The sequence below is a fragment of the Rhopilema esculentum genome, chromosome 7 (assembly GCF_057945365.1).
Source record: "Rhopilema esculentum isolate cy_ngs chromosome 7, ASM5794536v1, whole genome shotgun sequence".
Taxonomy (NCBI): Eukaryota; Metazoa; Cnidaria; class Scyphozoa; order Rhizostomeae; family Rhizostomatidae; genus Rhopilema; species Rhopilema esculentum.
In genome coordinates this window covers 484,743-504,704 of record NC_142821.1, presented here as the reverse complement: position 1 = coordinate 504,704, position 19,962 = coordinate 484,743, and the positions used below count along the sequence as shown (strand labels likewise).

At 36.5% G+C, this 19,962-nt stretch overlaps 1 protein-coding gene across 1 annotated transcript; it reads left to right on the top strand.

Moving 5' to 3' along the window:
* The first annotated feature begins 10,528 nt into the window (after positions 1 to 10,528).
* LOC135683584 (meprin A subunit beta) lies at positions 10,529 to 19,153 on the top strand. Its single transcript, XM_065198883.2, has 13 exons — positions 10,529 to 10,984; positions 11,121 to 11,174; positions 11,630 to 11,803; positions 12,054 to 12,174; positions 12,447 to 12,631; positions 14,007 to 14,225; positions 14,546 to 14,725; positions 15,127 to 15,291; positions 15,903 to 16,046; positions 16,301 to 16,557; positions 17,321 to 17,408; positions 17,825 to 17,966; positions 18,757 to 19,153. The coding sequence occupies exons 1-13, from the start codon at positions 10,900 to 10,902 to the stop codon at positions 19,001 to 19,003; spliced, it is 2,061 nt and encodes a 686-aa protein (XP_065054955.2). The 5' UTR covers positions 10,529 to 10,899; the 3' UTR covers positions 19,004 to 19,153.
* Positions 19,154 to 19,962: the final 809 nt, after the last annotated feature.

Here is a 19,962-nt window from a genome sequence, read left to right as displayed (position 1 = left end):
TCTGAGGCCGTCTCTCTGATAGTCTCTGTTTGTCTTTGCCTAACAAATCAAGTAATACAACCCTTTAATAAATAAAGAAATATTGTGGCACAGTTCATAGTTGGGCTTGAGTAATAACGGATACCTTAGAAATTCTTTTGCAAATCACTGTTGTTTCATCGCTTTAATTGCAAGCTTTGTTTGGGTTTTAAGATGATATTTTACTCAGAAAAGGTCTAAGATTTGATTCCTGATTTTTTGCTACAAAACAATTGGTCAGAAAATATTAAGCATGCCTAGGCCTTATTGTTTATAAGTATTGCCTTTTCAAGCACACAGAGAAGCCAAAACTAACCTCGACAAACCCCTTTTTCAAACGCTTGTTTATTCTGTTCTGCCACAAAAGAAAAGCCACGGTGATCAGGATGCAGACTATGCATAATCACATCCTAACAACTTTCACTGAAACCTGCTGCTCCTGACCCGTGCGTTTCCTTTCTACATTGTTTTGTAAGGTTTTCTTCTAACATTCTGCAAATATATTTATTCCCAATTTCATTCTTTTTTCTAAATAGGTCAAAGTTGAACTCATACTCTAGAACTACTTATTTGTTCGCAAAAGCAATCTTGGAATTTTTCAATCGTTTTGAAGATTTTGACTAAAATAGGGTTGATAGAGTCAAAATATTTCCCGGGATGAGAAGTTTCAATCTACCAGAAAAGACAGCTTTTATTAAGTTCAATCTGATGTTAAATAGAGTTCTAAGCTGTTACTATACGGACAATCTCTCACTTTTTCAATTTAGGGCTAAAAGCTTAAAAATCAAAATAACGATCTTACTTTGGAATAATTTTTTTTCGTTTCCATAATGTCTCCATCCAAAGTGGTTCTCAGCTATTCTCATAACAATTTAATGGGACATTTAAGCCCTAGTTTTATCTACACTTCACACAGCCCTGCCTGGTTCGGAACGGATTCTATGGAAACCTGGCATTTAGTCAAAGTATCTACCTGGAAGACCATTCAACATTCATCATGAGTTAATATTTGAAGAGTTTTAACACAAATATAGGCCGTCATAAATCTTGTATTCCTTTCTTACTTCTGTCTTTAATTCAAACGTCGTAGCTACCCCCTGGTATTTTGTAATACAGCACACAAATGCTCCGCAGTATGTCATGAATTTTGCATCTTTAGAATAACCATGAAGTGCCTTCTGAAAATCCACATGGTATATAGCTTGTTCATGTTCATAACAATGGGGAATGCATGTCTGAAAGTGTTTTCAGTTCATAGATTTTTTCACGAAATTCAACTTACTTAACTTTCAACAAATATTTTTCGTCACCTTATCATATCAGTCGACCATTCATTATGCCTTCGAATATTTTGCGTCTGTTTGTCAAAAAAGACGCAACGAAACAAGGCGCTAGACTGATTACTTTAAAGTAAAAAATATGCAAATTAAAAGTGTATCAGTTTATCTGAAACTTGTGATCAGCTGAAAGTAAACTTAAAAGCTCTTACGTGAACGAAATCCTTCGCAACTATATTTTCAAAACTGGCCTAGTATGTACTGCATGAGATAGACAAGACATTTGCCGCCAAGCATGCCTTTAATGCTGTTAGTTTACTGGGCTTGGCAAAACCTTAAATGGGCCCTCACGTCTTGACAGCCACCTTGCAATTAGGACTAGATCACACCTGTTCTTGATTTTCTTTGTAAGCTAGAGAAAGTAATATGCTAAATGGCCTAAATAAAGAACTGTGATTCTTTGTGAAGCTACCACATCATACATATCATACATGCACGCAATAAAAACGAATGTCAAAATTAAACAGTATTTTTAAGAAGACGGCTGGGTCTGCCCTCTTCAAATTTTCCCTGCCCTCTATTTCTCAAAATAATTTCTTAGAAGATTGGCCTATCTTCCCTTTTCAGTTTTTCACAGCTACTCTATGGTTCTCTGTTGCTAGATTACATTACATTACGATGTTTCCTTTATAATACGACTGCTACTTTGCTAATAGTTTGCCATTGATTGCTGATATAAACGAACATTGGTTGAAACTTTGACGTCAACACATTTGTTTGGTGTTCTACTCAATCTGAACAAGACCTTGCTCAAACGACCATTCAGCAGAATCCACAGATCTCGAATATTTGCCGTGAACTTTCTACAATCCCAAAATAGGTCATTTCATTAATCAACGAACTTAGAAGTATATTCCTTTCGCGGATATCACTTACTTATGTGAGCTAAATTTTTTGTTCGTGAATTTCAGAAAAGAATTTTCTTAGATTATTATTGGTTTTGATTGGGAAAATCACTGCTTTGTGTGTTGTTTCAATCAAGCAAAGTTGAAAGGAAAGTACAAAAGGTTCCTTATTCTGGGCTTTATGTATGTCATTACTGAACCTTCCAAATTCCAGCAGGTTAAGCGCCTTGTTTAAGAGCTATAAGGTTCTTTGATGACTTAGAAAAATCTTCGTATCATTAAGCAAAAGAATTGTATATAAAGCTTTATTTCAATTACAAAAAACTTTTTCTTCGATGTTAGGATATCCATAACACTGCTCTAAGTGTTTTTGTGAATCAAAGCTCTTAAAAGAGTTTGATGGTCTTTGGTGTGAAGTACAAGCGAATGGCTATAAGAAGATGATACTTTATTATCATTTTATGAAGATCGTCATACAGATGACAAGAAAATGCAACGAAGTATTCCATTAAGATACTCATTGACTTTGGAATTATGGAAGAGCATGAAAAACTAAAGGGAGGGGATGTTTGGGGGGGACCGAAAACCGTAAATCCGCCGATAATTTTCGCAAAAGCCGTAAAACCGTGCATTATTTTTCGCTAAACCGCAAAACCCCATTAAAATCAGCTAAAACCGAAAATGATGCTATTTTTTGAAATGATACAACTAATTTTTAATGCAAAAGCACCTTGAACATCATCGTAGATAAGTGTCATGTGTAGATTTTTCTCTCACGCATGCAAGCTGTAGAGTTTAAGTTGCCAAAGCCAATACCAAACTGGGTACAGAACTGAGTACCGACCGAAAGCAATGGCACACTAACATTTTAGAGCTCCCGAGCCCAAGCATAAACAATGCCCCCTTTAACAAGTTCGAGCATTTTATTTGTAGAAGTCGGGATAAAAAAAAATTATTAGGTATTGAAAAATTAATTTAAAGCTAAAAACTTTGTCTCTGTAGCTGGAAAAACTCCATTGATGAGTCGAACAAAAACATTTATTGCTATGTATGTGAAAAATTAGAATTTTGCTGAACTATTGGTGCGTATGCGCCCTTGACTTCTCGACTAAGTCAAGACCCCAGGCGAAACCATAGTTGCCGCAGAAGGGTCAGATAATTTTCTAATATAAGTGATTCCAGTTCGCTAAAAAATTCCCCCTTTTGAAGCAATTATATCTATGCGTGGTTCCTTCTGTTTACAAGCAGAATATAAAAACAGCATAAAACCCCAGCCTTAAAAATTTCTTGGAGGTAACCGCTCCTTGGCCAAGGCCGCTTTGCGAGGCTATGTCCACGACATTAGTATTTACGTTGTATTGATGTATTGATTGTTTGAATTTTTAATGATACCCAGTAGTTACCAACGGAGATGAAGTTGTCTTGACTGTAGAATCTTCCTCTGACAATTCCCTAGCCAGGAACATTATACATCACCCTCATTTTCATTACCATTCCATGAATCACTCTGAAAAATGTACGTAGTTATCTTGTTTATCATATCTCTCATGCCTTGTGGTGGCAATGCTCTTCGCAAATATTTCATCCGAAAATCAGAAAACCATACATTTCTGCTGTACAAACCGGAAAACCGACCCAATAACGCCAAAAACCGTTGACCGTGGCAATATTGAAAACTGCAAAACCGATAGATTTTAAGGCAGAGACCGAAAAACCGAGCCGAAATACGAGCAAAACCGCGTAACCGTAAAACCCAAACACCCTCTTTACAGCGGTTTGGCATTGAGAAAAATTTGCTCATTATAAAATGGTATTGTTCTTTGCCAATTCTATCAAGTCACCCAGAATTTGCAGGGTCTGTAAAAAGGATTATTAATATATTTTTGAATGGCCTTAAACTTTAGTGAACATTTTGAATACCTGGTATCACCAGCTTTTATATAAAAAGATGACAGTGTACAGACAACTCTCGTTATTACGGACACCATCGGAACAAAAATATTGCGTCCGCAATAACGAGAGTGTTAAATGGATGGTCTAAGCCTATTCCAAGAAACTGATTCCATGTAAAACTGAACCAAACGTTCGAATATAAGATTAACTGAGACTAATACGAATATAAGTACTTGAATAAGATACATGAATAATGCGAGTAAGTTTAATATATAATCTTGAGTATAATAAAATCCAGTCCATAAAAAGAGTCTTTATCCGTGTCCCAAATAACTGGCTGTTATACAAGCATGCTTTGCGCACTATTCAAGCATCGGTTCCCTCGTCGTCTCCTGTGGTCAAGTCGCCTTTTAGGCCTGGTTCAAACGTCGCACTTCTCATGTGCCGAACCTAAATCTGTTTGGAGTGTCACTTGAGCATGTTTAGCGCGACTTCCGTTTCAAACGTCGAACTTAATTATTTCGCGCCAAATGGGTTTTTTGGATTGTTACATGAAGAATCTTGGTTAAGGCGCGCAATCTCAAATATTTTTTGAAACGCGTGCGCCCTCCAAAAAAGAAACGAATTCTGGGAAGGAAAATGAATTAAATATAATTATGCATTGAGTCGGTACATGACAAGATCGACGCTTGAAACCGTGCCGTGCTTGAGCCGTGCAGCTCGGCAAGTTCTGCCGATCCAAACTAGCCTGCCGCTCCTAACTAAATCTGCCGTATCAAATTGATTCAAACGTCACGCCCCTCATGTACTTAATTCTCGACTTAGGTTCGGCACATGAGAAGCGCGACGTTTGAACCAGGCCTTATCTCCCTTAGCTCAATATCCAAGTCGCTCAAACATTATCAATACCAACGCTATACGTCATATCATATGTCACGTGATACGTAACAATTATAACTGTGGTAATAAAGGTTAATAATGATAAATCTTTTTAACAAGAGTCTGTAATGGATTTGCAATTCTGTAGTTCATACGTTTTGTATAATTTTGTAGTTCGTGGTTTTATTGTGGCAGGAAACACTTTCCAAGTGTCGTCTGAAAAGATCGTTTTTGAGTGCTGTAACTTTATTACTTAAGCTTGCAAATTCACTCGCTATCGTAACCAGACCACGCTGGATGATAAACACTTCTATGTCTCTCACCGAACTCACAATACTGAACTCACATCGTTGTTGTAGGCAACGAGAATAGGCAATGAGCTCTAAAGCAAAATATTCATTTGATATTCATTATACGTACGTGAACGGAACAAATTTCTGTTCGTTCACAGACGTAAATGTTCTCAAACGCAAGATATTCATTTGAAGGAGCCTTTTTACCTTTTTATATTGTAATTTCTGCTACTGAGATTCTCACACCGCTAATTGTAAACACTGCGCATATACAATGATGACGTAAAAAGAGGTCTGGACCTTTTGGCCTTTATGAGACTAGGCTCGTAATTGAAATCATGCAACCCTGCACCGTAGAAAGACGAGACCAAGAGACACGCTTCCAAGATGAGGATCAAAGGCCATGCTGAGTGGAGTGAAATTTGACGTTTCAGAAAAAGGGATGGCAGATTGTTCCCAATTTACTGACCTCATAAATTTTCACTATCAGTGCATCTTTTGGCAATATTTATGTACCATTAACACACTGGTCAAAATTTTGGCTAGATCTGCGCCTGCGCGTTGTATCGAGAGTTAAACAATTAAAACGTTCTAATAGAACCACACGTAGTGTCCGTATTTCCGTAATAGCGAGAGTCCGTTCTATCGTTCAGTCATTTCATTGTATTTCAATAGGGGATTTTGTTTGTGTCCATGATAGAGGGGTGTCCGTAAGGCGAGAGTTGGCTGTGTTATAGATCGTTCACTTCTATATCACATTATACCATTTTTGCTGAAAGGAAAATATGTGTTTATAGAATGTTTTAGAACTGTAAATGTAAATGAAGTTTTAGAACTATCTTTATGACTCGAAGTATGACGATCTTGCAGCAAACGTTTATCCATTGAGCACCTTTTCTGCATATACATACATATTAAAGACATCGCATTATATTTGCTTTTGATCTTTCTCTTTGATTGTGCGATAACGTAGCATACGGAGTTGGTTTCAGGGTACCAAAAGCCATGCTTATCGAACAGTGTCTTAATCTTTCCTCTCGATGTTCACACACCTATTCATGGCAGGAACTTGAACCTTTGCTTACTTTGATCTTTAGTTTGCAACCCTACCACTAAGCAATTCTCACACCTGTGAGTGAGTTTGGGTCTTGAAACTTCAGTCAAATAACTCGATACTCCTATACTCACATTTTGGCACACGATTATTTGTGTGTACATATATCAATGTATCGATGTCACAATTTCAATGTATATCTCTACACACTGGCAGAATAACCATAATATCTGTATGCACAAAAAACCTATACCCACATTTTGGTACACGGGTATTTCACCATACATATTTCGATGTATCGATGTTACCTTGTCAATGCATATATAAACACACTGACTGAATACTCGCAATACCTATTTGCACACAGCTCTTGTACTTAGATATGAGTACACAATTTTTTGTGTCAACATATATTAATCTCACTATTACATTCTATATTCATACCCATTGTCCTTTCCATTTGCACCGTGAGCTCGTAGTATATTATTTTTGTTGAAGACATTATAGATGAAGACCTCTATGACAAGGCTACATGGATAAACCGTATACTCATAAATGTGGATATCCCGTTCTTTTCAGGGGGCACCCAGGTGTAAAGGAGCATACTGATCATAAGCCCTGGAATGCGCTACCTGGTGGACTATCAAGGACTCAGAATTATAAAACACAACGTATATACATGTTTGTATGTAAAACACAACAAAATGGATCCCAAATCTTTGTATTGCTTTGCACGTTTAACGCAACTAACTGGAATCCAGATCTCCTAACGACAAAAGATTATGTGAGAAAGCCCAGTGTGATCTGGTTGAGGTTGGTATTACAGTGCTCTTTCTTAGTTTTTGACAAGCTGTGCTTGTCCTTTTTGTATGATATCAAGCAAACTCAGAAATACATAAAGCGGCTTGATATCGTATTTCCAGGATTCTTACTTTTCTTTTGCAATGTTTTCAAAAAAAATTTCATTCCGTGTTACTCACATTTGCCCCCAATAATCGTGGCGTTCATATGCCAAGTTATATTGAAATGAGCTCATACAATCTTCTTCAGAAAAATTTAGATTTTCAAAGGAAATTTTGGGCCCTGTTTACACGGGATCGGATCCAAACGGCACCAACTTCAAAAGCGATCCCAAACGGGTACGGATAGCAAATCCAGATGAGATCGGATCCGCCAGGTCCCGTGTAAACGCAAGGCCTATCCGCACTACTTTGGGTACGGATCCGATCCCGTGTAAACAGGCCCTTAAAGGTCTTCATGCTTAAGGATTCAGCAATTATTTGATGACTGATAAAACAATTTTCTTCCCTATTCCCATTCATTTTTCACATCCAACATATATTAAATTTCAAAAGGAACGACAGTAATCCAAATATTGTTATATTTTCAGTTATTACGTAGCAGTGGGTGGATGTGCATCTGTTGTTTTCTGTTTGATGTGAGAACGAGCAGCTGAATTTGCAGTAGTGTGCTTTCAACCATCATTCACGAACACGACAGTTCAGACCGTAATTAAAATGTTTTGAAGAGATCTTGATAGAAGTTCAGCAAGTACGTCCTAGATAGAAAAGCCTCCTTCCACAGCCCCCTTCCGCATTTTTACTTTCTTACACGTGTTCTCTTTCCGTCCACGTGTAAACGGCGTTTTACGCAACATAGCCAGCCATAAATGCACACTTTTGAAAACATCGTTCATACGTTTCCTGGTTCAGGTCGTGAAAGGATACTTTGTAAACGGTTACATTAGAATCTCTTACTTATGTGAAATGACTAGCACCCAAGTGAACTGAAATGTCACAACGTTCACGACAGTCTTTTGTTATGTTCTGCCTTGCTTGATTGCTGCTTTACTTTCATACATACAAACCATCTTTTTCTCAATTTAACTGCCTCCATGTACAAAAAAGGTAATAAAACATGTAGAAATAGAGCCAGATAGAAACTTGTACGAGATCATGTTTCTTCCTCTATGTATTTGCAGTCGTTTTAGCGTTTATGTTTTAACTTGACGTTTAGGCCAAAACGCTAAAAGCGTTCAAGCGACTCGTGAACGGGAAAACCTTCTGTTCATTCACAGACGTAAATGTTCGTAAACGTAAACACGTGGACGAGCCCTGAGCAGATCTTTGGTTATATTCTCAAATGTCGACAGTCAAAGTATCCCACACCCAACGATTCCCTCAAAATACTGCCTGTCTTCAACAGCAAAATATTAGACCCTCTTTTTCCTATAACAAAGTTCTTCCACGGGAGACGAGAAATCAGAAATAGACGAGAAAAGCATTCAAACTTTCAATTTACTTGACTTGCAAATTTTTCATGATTTCATCATAAAGCAACAGATTTTCAAATTGGGACAAGAAAGCAAACTAACCGAAAGTATAGAGACACTACCCTAATTTGGACACCGTTAGAAAAATATGTTACATAATATTAGCTATCAGAAACCGAACAGCTGGCTTTTAAAAGAAGCAGTCTGATAGATTGTAATAAGTACTAAATAAGCAGAATATGTTCGACAGCGTCCAATTCAAGTAGCATGTACTAGTGACATGACAATATATCAATTGTGGCTAGATATTCGGCTGTTGTAAGCTTATCTGATTCAGGTTTTCATGTGTTAAGGCTTTAACATGTTGATAAAAATTTTGCTCAGAAATTTGAGTAAAAGAAATTGCAAGATCTGTGTCATGTTACTTGACCTTCAAATTTGACACAGAGAGGACCTTCAACTGCCTTAAGTTGCAATGTTCACTCTTGGGTTGAACTGATAGACGCTTATCACATACATTCTTTATAAGAATCAAATGTCGAAGTAGACAACTCCAGTTTCTTAACCCTTGGCCAAATTTCAAAACTTTTTGTTTCGCAAGAGCTTCTTAGTTATGATGTCATTAATTTCAACACTCATGGGCCTCCATTTAATTTTTCATGATTAAAAAACTTCAGTTGGGGAGTGTTTTTGAGACTTCAAACAGAGAGCTTCCTCAATGTTTCTATTGTTTTCCAATGCTCCTAACATCCCTTTCACGTGACTTGCTTCCATTCTAATGCGGCTTTAAGATGAGGGTAGTATATTTTTCCTTGTCTTTAAACTTATGTGCTAACCAGCCAATAGTATGATTATATTTTGATAAAATTTCGATGTCCTAGGTTTTTGTTCAAAAGTCTATTATTTCTTAACGTTTTTCTTATTGTCCAGTTCTCGTTAAATGTTGAAAATTTAATATTGCATAACTATTATGTGTACTAAAATATTAATATCACAGATTCAACCACATTAAATGTCTAAGTTATCATCGTAAGGCTAGAGCACCAGATCGCCTTGAAGAAAAGAGGATTGACAGTGGAACCAAAAGAGCATGCGATAAAATATGACAGTTTGAATGTTCGAAACTACGATGGTTTGTGGACAATATTAAAATGAAATTGATATATACAATAGGAAGGTGAGCCTTGTAAAAAGAACCAAAAACAGAACCTTGTGATACAGCACGCAATTTTTTGAAAAAGATTACCTTTAACGTGATTCACTGGCGAGATTACGGCTAGTAGGTGCCACAAGACTGCCAAACATCCTAGCATAACAGGATTGCCTGTTTTGTGAAATGTTTTGTTGGTGGCCTAAATTTTCACAATTTAATGCATAAGTCGGCCAGGTAAACAAAATATTCCAAAACAGCTCAATTTTGGCTATTAGTGTTGAGTGCTAGTTAGTTTTCCCAGCTGCAACCGGAATTTGACGCATTTTTTAGTTATTCACCTTGCTATCACGAAACGCAGATTGGAACGTAAGGGACGTTTTTTCTTTCGTTTCTTTTTATCTTTTTTGATAAATAGTGATGCAGGATGTAACGTAAAGATTTTTGCTTTTCAATTTTTCTTTCAATGTGAATTCTGGTTTCTTAGTCAATTTCTCAACAAAAATGAGCATGTAAATACTTTATTTCTCTGCCTAATTGCTTTCAGGGTACAATGTTGCGGAAGCATAATTCGGAAAGCGGACGCATTCGGAAGGTGTATGCAAATGCAAAATTTGAATAAGCTAGAAATAGGCCTAGCCCATTTTTGTATGCCCATTCGTCATTTCGAGAACTGCACCCAAACATTCTCTCCATCCCACTCAATGTTTACAAAGACAAGTACTGCATAGAAAACATGCACATAGATTCGAGATATTTGACTGCGGCAAAAAGATGTTTAAAATCTCACATGGCCTAAGAAATCATATCAAAGTTCAAGGAATTCAATAGCTTTTCTTTCTCTTGGATGCCTCGGGGGATCCTGTGGAATAGCTTCCAAATGCTGCGCCTAGGCCACCTTTTGAGCTTGCAAACAAGTGTGGGAAAATTCGATTGAGTGTTTAGACATAATTATTTAAAACCACTCTGCTGTTTTGCATTCTAAGTGGGTATTAGCAACTACTGGCATTGTTTGCATACCTTCAAGTGTTTGCAATGCACAGTCAGATGAAAGTTTGATTTAAACGCACGTCTTAGATTGCCCTCTTCTTTAAGTGTGGGATTACACCAACCTGCGGCTAGTTTCAGGTTTTGGATGTTAGCACGATCGAATGCAACATGGATGACTGGTTTGTGAAAAGAATATGTTTTATAGCTGCTTTGGCCACAAATTTGAGCCAAGTGCTTGGAAATCCACTACCAAGTAAGTTTGTAGGAACTGATGCCGAAATGCTATTGTTCACGTTGCAGCCATACAAATCATGTGACTGGATTCTATTCTGCTTTGATATTTGTTTAGGTTGTGAAGTAAACTAATGCTCGTCTTTTTATTATCGCAGTGTCATCTGAAGAAGGCCAGTCTGCATTTGCAATGATTGAAAAAGTTAACAAACGTGAGTTTTTTCCTGGTTTTCTTGGGTTTTTCTAGCCTAGCATTTCCTATTTCCTGATTACTGCCTTTTGAACCGATACCTCTCACTTCCTCAACGATTTCAGCAGAAAATCTTTTCAGCACAGTGTGATGAATAATTATGAATCTGGAAATGATGATAAGAGTTGTAAAAAAACAAGCACAAGAGCAAAAACGAAACATTACGTTGGCGGACATGAGGAATCCGGATAGGAATCTTGTTTTGCTGGATGTTAAAATTGTAGGAGAGCGTTCCCTGACCCTAGGCGACCTGTGATTCGTAAATACTGTCAAAAAACTCTTCGACAAGTGTGACACACAAGTATGCCACGAACTCTTCGACAAGTATGACAAACAAGTATGACACGAGATTATTAGGATTTTTCTTTCCGGATGGTTCAATGTCGCCGGAAAAACTACACAAATTCTCTTTTTCAGATGTGAAGCATGATTTGTTTGAGAGTGATATTTCGTTCTCTCCAACTGTGCAAGAAGCCCTTGGAAGATCAAAAGAAGACCAGCCTCCTGTTGGTGTGGCAATGGATGCAGTCAGAAACAGGGAGTACTTGTGGATAACTAGGACTGTTCCTTATCAATTGACGAATGATTTTTGTGAGCTCAAAATTTCATTTTTGACTATCTAAACGTAAAATTAACAGTAAAACTTCTTGAATTTCTGTCAAACACCCATTACTTCGCAACTTTCAGTCAACAACAACAATACTTCAATGTCATCTACAGTTTGTGTTTTTTATCTTTCTGTTGTAATCACACTTAAAAACAAGCAATTCAATACTTTTTGTTAAAGCTTCAAGGATAAAAACAGTTAAGAATCTTTAAAAAGACTCGAATATTTTTGCAGCGAAAGCCGAAAAAGACATCATCATTAAGACAATGAAAATCATTGAGGAGAAGTCTTGCATCAGATTTAAGAGACGTACCAAAGAAACAAATTGGGTTCAGATTATTAAAGATGGCGGCGGGTTCGTTGAACGTTTATTTTTTCTTCTTGATAATACAGTATTTATAGCCGCTAAGTCACTAGCTAGTTTATGAAGTCGTCACAGCCTACAATTTGCTTGTTAATAGTTGTGTTTATTCTTGGATCTTGGGCTTCCTTCAGTAGCCTGTACCAGAACTTCACCGGACATTTTTCAAGGAAATGTTCAGTACTTTGATTGGCCTATATAAAGTATATTCAGACTGCCAAACGTTGTATTTTGTTTCATTCTGCTAACATAAGTTTGGTTTCCAGATGTTTTTCTTCTGTTGGAAAAGAATATTGGAAAATTGGTAAACAGATATTGAGTCTGTCTGATGGATGTCTATCGAAAAGCATAATACTGCACGAGCTTCTACATCTTCTTGGCTTTTGGCATGAGCAGAGTCGTCCGGACAGAGACAAATACGTTGAAATATTTTGGGAAAACATGGAAGAGGGTAAGGCTCCTGTTTTGCATTTAGAGAGTTATTCTCTTTTTATTATTATCTCATTAGCTTTGAACACGCTGTGTAACTATCATTTGGTGTTTTTAAGAATAATAATGAGTACTTTTTATACTTTTTGGTCTAGCCTGATGGTCTGTGATGCAGGCTATTTTAGTCTTAATCGAGTTTTAAAATTAATTTAAAATTCAGGCAGGATTCTGTTGTTAACACGTATGTTTAATTGAGATAGGGATATTCCACTTCAATGAATATGAAATTGTAAAATATGTTTACTTTTGATAAATTCGTACTTGCTTGCAGATATGTAATTAATTATTTACCTACAAAATTATCTAAGAGAAAAAGAGACTCGACCTGAGAATACAGGTCTAAACAATTCTCACGAAAACGCAATAATCTTTCCTTAACATGCGGATCAAATTTGCAAAGGGAATGCGTATGCGACAAGAAGCCGACTCCTAATTTAAAATCTTCTTGTTAGTTCAGTAACTATAACTTTTATTCTATTTGCGGTTATTGAAATTAAAGTTTTCAATACAAATTTTTTTAGCTTGTTGAGGGCTTTAATTTTCATCATTTTGAACATCAAGTAAACTAAAAAAGCCAGTCTGTAGCTGAGCTTATATCATAAATGTGGATTGCATTCTGACAGTACCTGAAACCTTACTATTTGCGTATGATGATTAAAAATCAAGATTTAGAATTTCATTTGCAACCTTTATCAAAGATAAAATTTGCTCAAAATTTTTATGTTAATCAAAAAACAATTGTGATCTGATCGAAATTTTCTCATGATATAGTCAGGCCATTAGAATTTAAAAAAGCTGCTTGCATATGGTAAAGACGTAAAATTGTTATATCGGGAAGGTGTAGCAATTCAGATTACCAGAGCCACAAAATTTCAAGTGCGGAAATGAAAATCCAAGCGTAGAAGCGGACCTCTCAGAAAAAAGCTCCTCCGCTGCTTCGCTTCAGCTTGGTACAATTTTAGCGCATAATTGCAATTGGTACAATTTTGGGAGGATGAGGGGCATCGGAAATTCTATGCCCCTCATCCTCTCAAAAATATCCATCGATTTACATCGCTGTTTAGTATACTTTTCTTTTACTCATATGACGTTTATTACAAAATTAAGATAACTAGTTGCAGTGATTTGAGCAATCATTTCATTACTTCATATGAGAAGTAGCCCCCGTGAAAAGACTGGAAAGTAGCTCAAACTTTAGAAAAGAAACTGAGGCTTTATATGAAAATGGCTGAATGAAAAGGGTGATAAGAGCTTAGATTATAATCAGAGCTTGCACTTCAGGTTGGTTGAAGTTCTTATCCTTTGTCTTCATCTTACTTTGTCATTCATTTCTGTAGATGCAGAAAAAAATTTCAAAAAATATTCGCATGAAGAGGCAGATTTGCTTGGCCTTCCTTACGACTACCAAAGCGTAATGCACTATGAAAAAACATCAGGAAGTAAAAATGGAAAACCAACAATCTTGGCTATTGGAAATAAAAGTCAGGAACTAGGAAAATCAAAGACATTGACAGCAATTGACATTATCCAGATCAATCGACTATACGACTGTTCAGGTAATTCTACCCACTATAAAAAAGCTGTTGAAATGAAAACATTTGCTGCCTGTCCTCGAAGCTTCTCTTTTTGTACAGCAGCTTCTTGGCTATCCTTAATGACACAGAAATATTTAAAATGTTTTAAAACAATTGATCTGTAATTGCATAAATTACAGCCAAACGTAATCTTTAAAAGGCGATGAAATGCCATGAAAATATTTGTCAGGAATATATAGGGGAAGATATGGTATTTTAGAAAAGATTAACAGAATAGTATGATGAATGCTTTTATAATATTTTTCTTTGCGTTTAGTCATGTTTCACTTTCCTATTTCAAGCTCCAGGTGCTGTAAGAGACAGCTATGTGAGTAACTGGTCCAACTATGGGCCATGTGACAACAATTGCAAAAAGACTCGCCAACGGTTCTGCTCACATCCTGACCTCACCAAATGCCCAAAAGTGAACGCAAACGGCATCGAGGAGCAAGCCACTGCATGTTCTGTTTCAGAATGCAACGGTAAGGAGCTGTAGCCAACGCGAACGTAACATTTGCTGTTTTGAATTCAGTTATATTTACTATATATGAAATGCATAATCATAAATCAGCGCCTCAAAACGATAAGGATGATAAATAACTTGACTGAAAGGTGTTATGTTATTCTAGGCATCGGCTGGTAAAGTAATGGATTAAAATATGCATTACTGTTATGTTCTGTGGTACTGCGGTGGAGCAGACCACAAGGGACAGACGCTATCAACTTTTGATATGTATTATTTTAACTTTGTTCTGTTGTGTTAAAATCTCTTTCTTGTCTTTACCTTAGAATACAATGAAAACCTTATTGGGTTGTGTTTCTTTAACCTCTATATCAACTTTAATATATTTTATTAACAAAAAAAATGTTTCATGTTATACAGCTCCGGTAGATGGTCACTGGAGCCGCTGGTCATCATGGAATGACTGCGCGCCGGACTGCGGACCAAGAAAGCGAACCAGAACAAGATACTGCACCATGCCGAAGAATGGTGGGAAGCAATGTGTTGGCGCGGCAGTCCAGAGCTTTCAATGCAGAACAAAAATTTGTAAGTTTGACTTCATAGATAGCCTGTTTTTTATCTCAGCCACGTTCATAGATGCAGGATTTTCAATTGGGTAGGAAGCACCAAACAGATCCGTTATTATTGTTCAAATACAGCGTTCTTAGTTGACCCTCATTTTAATCTGTTTATATGTTCTAGTTTTCATTTCTTTTGTTCTCTTTGCCAACTTCTGATTCTTATCCATGCTTTTGCAATTTTTTACGAATCTTATAGCCTTCCGAAGATCGAATCAACGGGCACATAGTTATAACAAATTGGGAAATGACAATTGGCTAAAGTATTGAAAATTGCTTAACTCCCAGTTTGATGAAACTGTTGTTACACGGGTTGCAGTGGAAGACAGTTAAAATGACTGTGACGGTGGAACTTGATCCGAAAATTTGGTAACAATTATTCAGTCAAAACTAGGCATAGAACTGACACATGTATGCAAAAAAACTCAGAAATTGTAAAGCCAAATACCTATCTATAAAAAAGCTTTATTCATTTAGAAGCTAGAATGTGAAAATAAAATTTGCGTCAATAGAGAATACGATAAAGACTTTAGTGAAAGGAATTCGAATGTTGTTAAAATATAACGTATTAACTTGCAGGCGGCGTGCAATGTAGTTTTGACACTAACTGGTGCGGTTGGAGAAATGGCCATCACAATTTACAACGCTTTAAATGGTGGACAGGGATGATAGATACCCCCAGCAAAAACACTGGGCCTAGCAGAGACCACACCACTGGAAAAGGTAACATTATGTGCTATTGTAGATTAAGATCTTTAGGGTTTACACCTTTAGGGTATGTAGATCTCATAAATTGTAAGTCAGTATATGTGACTGTCGCAAGAAGTACATTTTCAACAAAGCGCTCTTTTTGTGAAATTGCGACAATTTGCAAATGTTTGTGTTATTTCTGTTTTGGCCTTCCTGCTGGTCTGTCATTGCTTACACGAGTCGAATACTCAAACTCAATTTGTAACATTTATATTTGATGCTTCCAGGTAAATACCTGTATGTTGAAGCTTCTAAACCATCACAAGAAGGAGATAAAGCAAAGCTTGTGAGCAGAACGAGAAACGCAACAGGCTTACACTGTCTATCGTTCTGGTACCATATGTTTGGAGCACACATGGGTAGTCTGAGGGTCTTTCTTAAGTTTAGCAATGGCACCGAGGAGAAAGTATGGGAAGAGTCTGGAGACAAAGGAAACAAATGGATGCATGCAAATTCTACAGTAGATGCCTATTCACCATACAAGGTAAGATCATTAAAGACATTCTCTGGTAGGGATCGTTGAATCAATTTCAAAACAGGCCTCTATTTATCATCTTGAACCTAAAAATGCTTTCAAGCAAGTACATCATATTCTGATCAATTCCGTTCTATCTTTCTGTCACATATCAGAAAACATCTGATATAGAGTTTCTATATAGTCTTCGAAACTTCTGTTGCCGAAGACAAAGTTTTAGCCCCACTATTCCCGTTAAAGGTTAAAAGTCTTTGACGGTTGGGGGTATTTTCTCAATAAAAATATATTCATTAAAACAGCAGGAGAATTCAGTTCATTCTGTTTTTCTTCCCAAAGTCAACCTGATGGCACGATTACACCAGGGCACTAGTTTCACTTTGCAGATGATACTACGTTCATTAAGAGTTGTGAGAATAATAATCAACCACTCTTGAATTGATTATTCCCAAGATGGTGATCATTGGTTTAAATTGGTTACATAAGTGTACAAATGCAGAATATCATATTTCGAAAAATTCTTTACACGCCCCTTCAAAGGTCAGCCTAAGCTCCTCAAGTGAAGTACCTGTACTTTCAACACATAATTAATGACGAAGATATCGATGAAGATGAGTGATTTCGAAGAGCAAATAACGATTTGGCCGACCAACTAAAGTTTCTACAGACCAGCGCGTGAAAAACAATGCTGTGTCCCACACCTTGTCTATTTTTAAATATCTTGACGATGGTCCTAGTACTGAATTAGTTGTATAAAAAACTAGCATTTTTGTAGGTTATTTTTGAAGCAGAAAGAGGAAATGGCTTTGGTGGAGATATTGCTATAGATGACACAAATATCAAAGTTGGAAAATGTGGAATAAGTATGTCTATTTTGCAAACAATTGCATTATTTTCATTGCAATTTATTTAGAATTTCGCATCTATTTTTTTTCCAATAAATATTTTTTGCAAGACTAATTCTATGTAACTAGTTTCATATTTCTCAGTAGCTGGACCATTTAGAAATGCATGGAAGTGAATTGACTGCGTGAGGTTTAGTATGTAGATAGGTAGCAAAAAATGCTTTTTGTAGAAAGCCAGATGTATTTTGCTTGAAACAGTATACCTGACTTGTAGAAGATTATTGTGTTTTAGCTAAAATGCAGTAATGAAATATTACAAAGAATTGCTCTTTCCTTTCAATGACAATCAGCTGAGATATCTCTACAGGTGATTGCAGCAAAATCAGAATGCAACTGCCATACGATTATAAATAATGTTGTTGTTGCGGTTTTAGATAATCTGGAGAGGCTAATCGGAATCCCGATAAAAGCCCTTGGCTGCTATGGCGATTCAATGAGCAACAGAGCCATGTCTAACCTTATCGGCTATAACCGGCATCTCATCCAGTGGCAGAGATTCAACACCTCTCTTGTCAAGTAAGTGTCAGTAAGAAGCTTTGAAAAAGTAGGTTCGATGTAGTTGTGTAAGAACCAGGAACGTGTCCCCCATTTTTTTGCCAAACTCGGTTCATACGTTTTTTATGGACAAGAAGTACCCCTTTCCAGATCTATGTCTCTCTCTAAATAGGAAACCTGATGCATGTACTAAGCTCATAATTGATAATTGCTTTCTTTTTATTTCATTAATTTTTCGAATATATAAAATCAATTCATTTAAAAACAGGTATGACAACTTTTTGAATTGTAGATACAATTCTTATGAGGACTTTCGTCTTTTTAGAGTTTTGTTCAAGTCAATTGCTCGAATGAATGCGTAATTGTCGGTATCAAACGAATGCATCCTCCTTGAAAAACATTACTCAATTTTAGCTGTGGTTAAATTTTGTGATAACGCTATTTTTTCTTATGTAATACATTCCTACGCCTCTGGAAAAGCTCTGTACTTCCACAGCCCAGTGAAAAATCTTGGTCTTCTCTTTCTCTTTTTATTTCTGTTCAAAAATAATTTTCGGAATAATCAGGCAGAATAATTTTGATACTATTTTTCAATTAATGCGATATTTTTAGTGCTCTAGTAAGAGAAAAGATATCGGTTTAGTATGAATTGCTAAACTATGAAAGAAGACACAGTAATTATTTAAAAGATAACTTACCATTTATATCAAAGTAGGTGATGGAATAATACGATCCTGAACATTAACGGTTAATATTTACAGCATTGTCGTTTTTATAATAACATTTTATCTAAAACTTTTCCTATGCCTAGGATTCTTCGTCTGTGTGCTGAAAAGGCCAAAAGCAAAGGCCATAAATTCTTTGGACTGCAATTCTACGGCGAATGCTGGAGTAGCTCGCACGAAACTGCGCCATTTAGGTACGGGCCTTCGACCGCTTGTGTGGATGGAAAGTTCAAAGAGTGCGCAATGTCTAAAGATGTGCCGTGTACCGGCAAAGCAAACGCTAATTTCATTTACAAATTCATTGATAATAATGACTTTGAACTTTCAGTTTGATTCTTTGTAATATTATTTATTGAAGCATTTCTTCTGTAGATATTATTCGCTTCCACAATTTACGCAAAATGATACATGCTTGCTGATAGATAGATTTATTTTTTTTCTTTATGATCCAAGAGAAACTTTGAAATAATATGTTTGCTTTTCTTCACAATTTCTTCAAACTTTAGTAGATTTTTCTCTATGGTCCGTTCAGAAAAAAATCTTTACATCAACAACTTGAGTTTCAAGATTATAAGACAATTTTATTGTCCTTCATTGCTTCAAAAGAATTAATCTTTGTCTAATCACTTCTACCAGCCAAAAGCAATTTGATGCCGATTTTAACCTTGGAGAAATTTTCTCAACACAAATTTTCTCAACGTCCTCTGTAATCTATATGTTTGTAAACAAATGTTTCAAGGATGAAAATGAACTCAAGGGAAATCAGGGGCTCAAGCCCCCTATTTTAAGAATAACACAATGCTTGCCAAAAGTCTTGGTACACAAACATCAAGGGCAAATTCAGCCATTTCTCCCCCCTCCCCCCTTGGAACAATGCTGATTTACTAAAAAACGACGTAAGGGATTAGGAAGTACGCTCTTTTCTGCTTCTTCTATGGAAAATTGTCAACACTCTTGGGGGGGGGAGGGGTGCGGACATATGAGTATTCGGATAAAGAATATGAAAGCACAACGTAAATTGCAGGTTGTTCCAAGTACTTTTAGCAATGATTGTCTGAACAATAATTTATTGTGGTGGAGGGATGTCATTTAAAGTAAGGCGTTCATTGCATGTTGAAGCTAATTACAGCAATTTAGTCCTCGAATCTTCCAAATACGTTCATTATTGAAGAATTCTTTGACACCTTTGCAATGGTGCACACTGGAGAATAAGATACTATCTAGTCTGATATTTGGTAAAACCTTTTTCTGTTGATCGTTTATTGATCAAATATGAGAGGCAACAAGGTTTG

What these genes read in the sequence shown, in the direction of transcription:
- LOC135683584 (XM_065198883.2), top strand. Translation starts at nt 10,900, where the DNA reads ATGGATGACTGGTTTGTGAAAAGAATATGTTTTATAGCTGCTTTGGCC. An exon ending in TCGACTATACGACTGTTCAG is followed by an intron (nt 14,226 to 14,545) that starts GTAATTCTACCC and finishes TCCTATTTCAAG; the next exon opens with CTCCAGGTGCTGTAAGAGAC. An exon ending in AGACCACACCACTGGAAAAG is followed by an intron (nt 16,047 to 16,300) that starts GTAACATTATGT and finishes TGATGCTTCCAG; the next exon opens with GTAAATACCTGTATGTTGAA.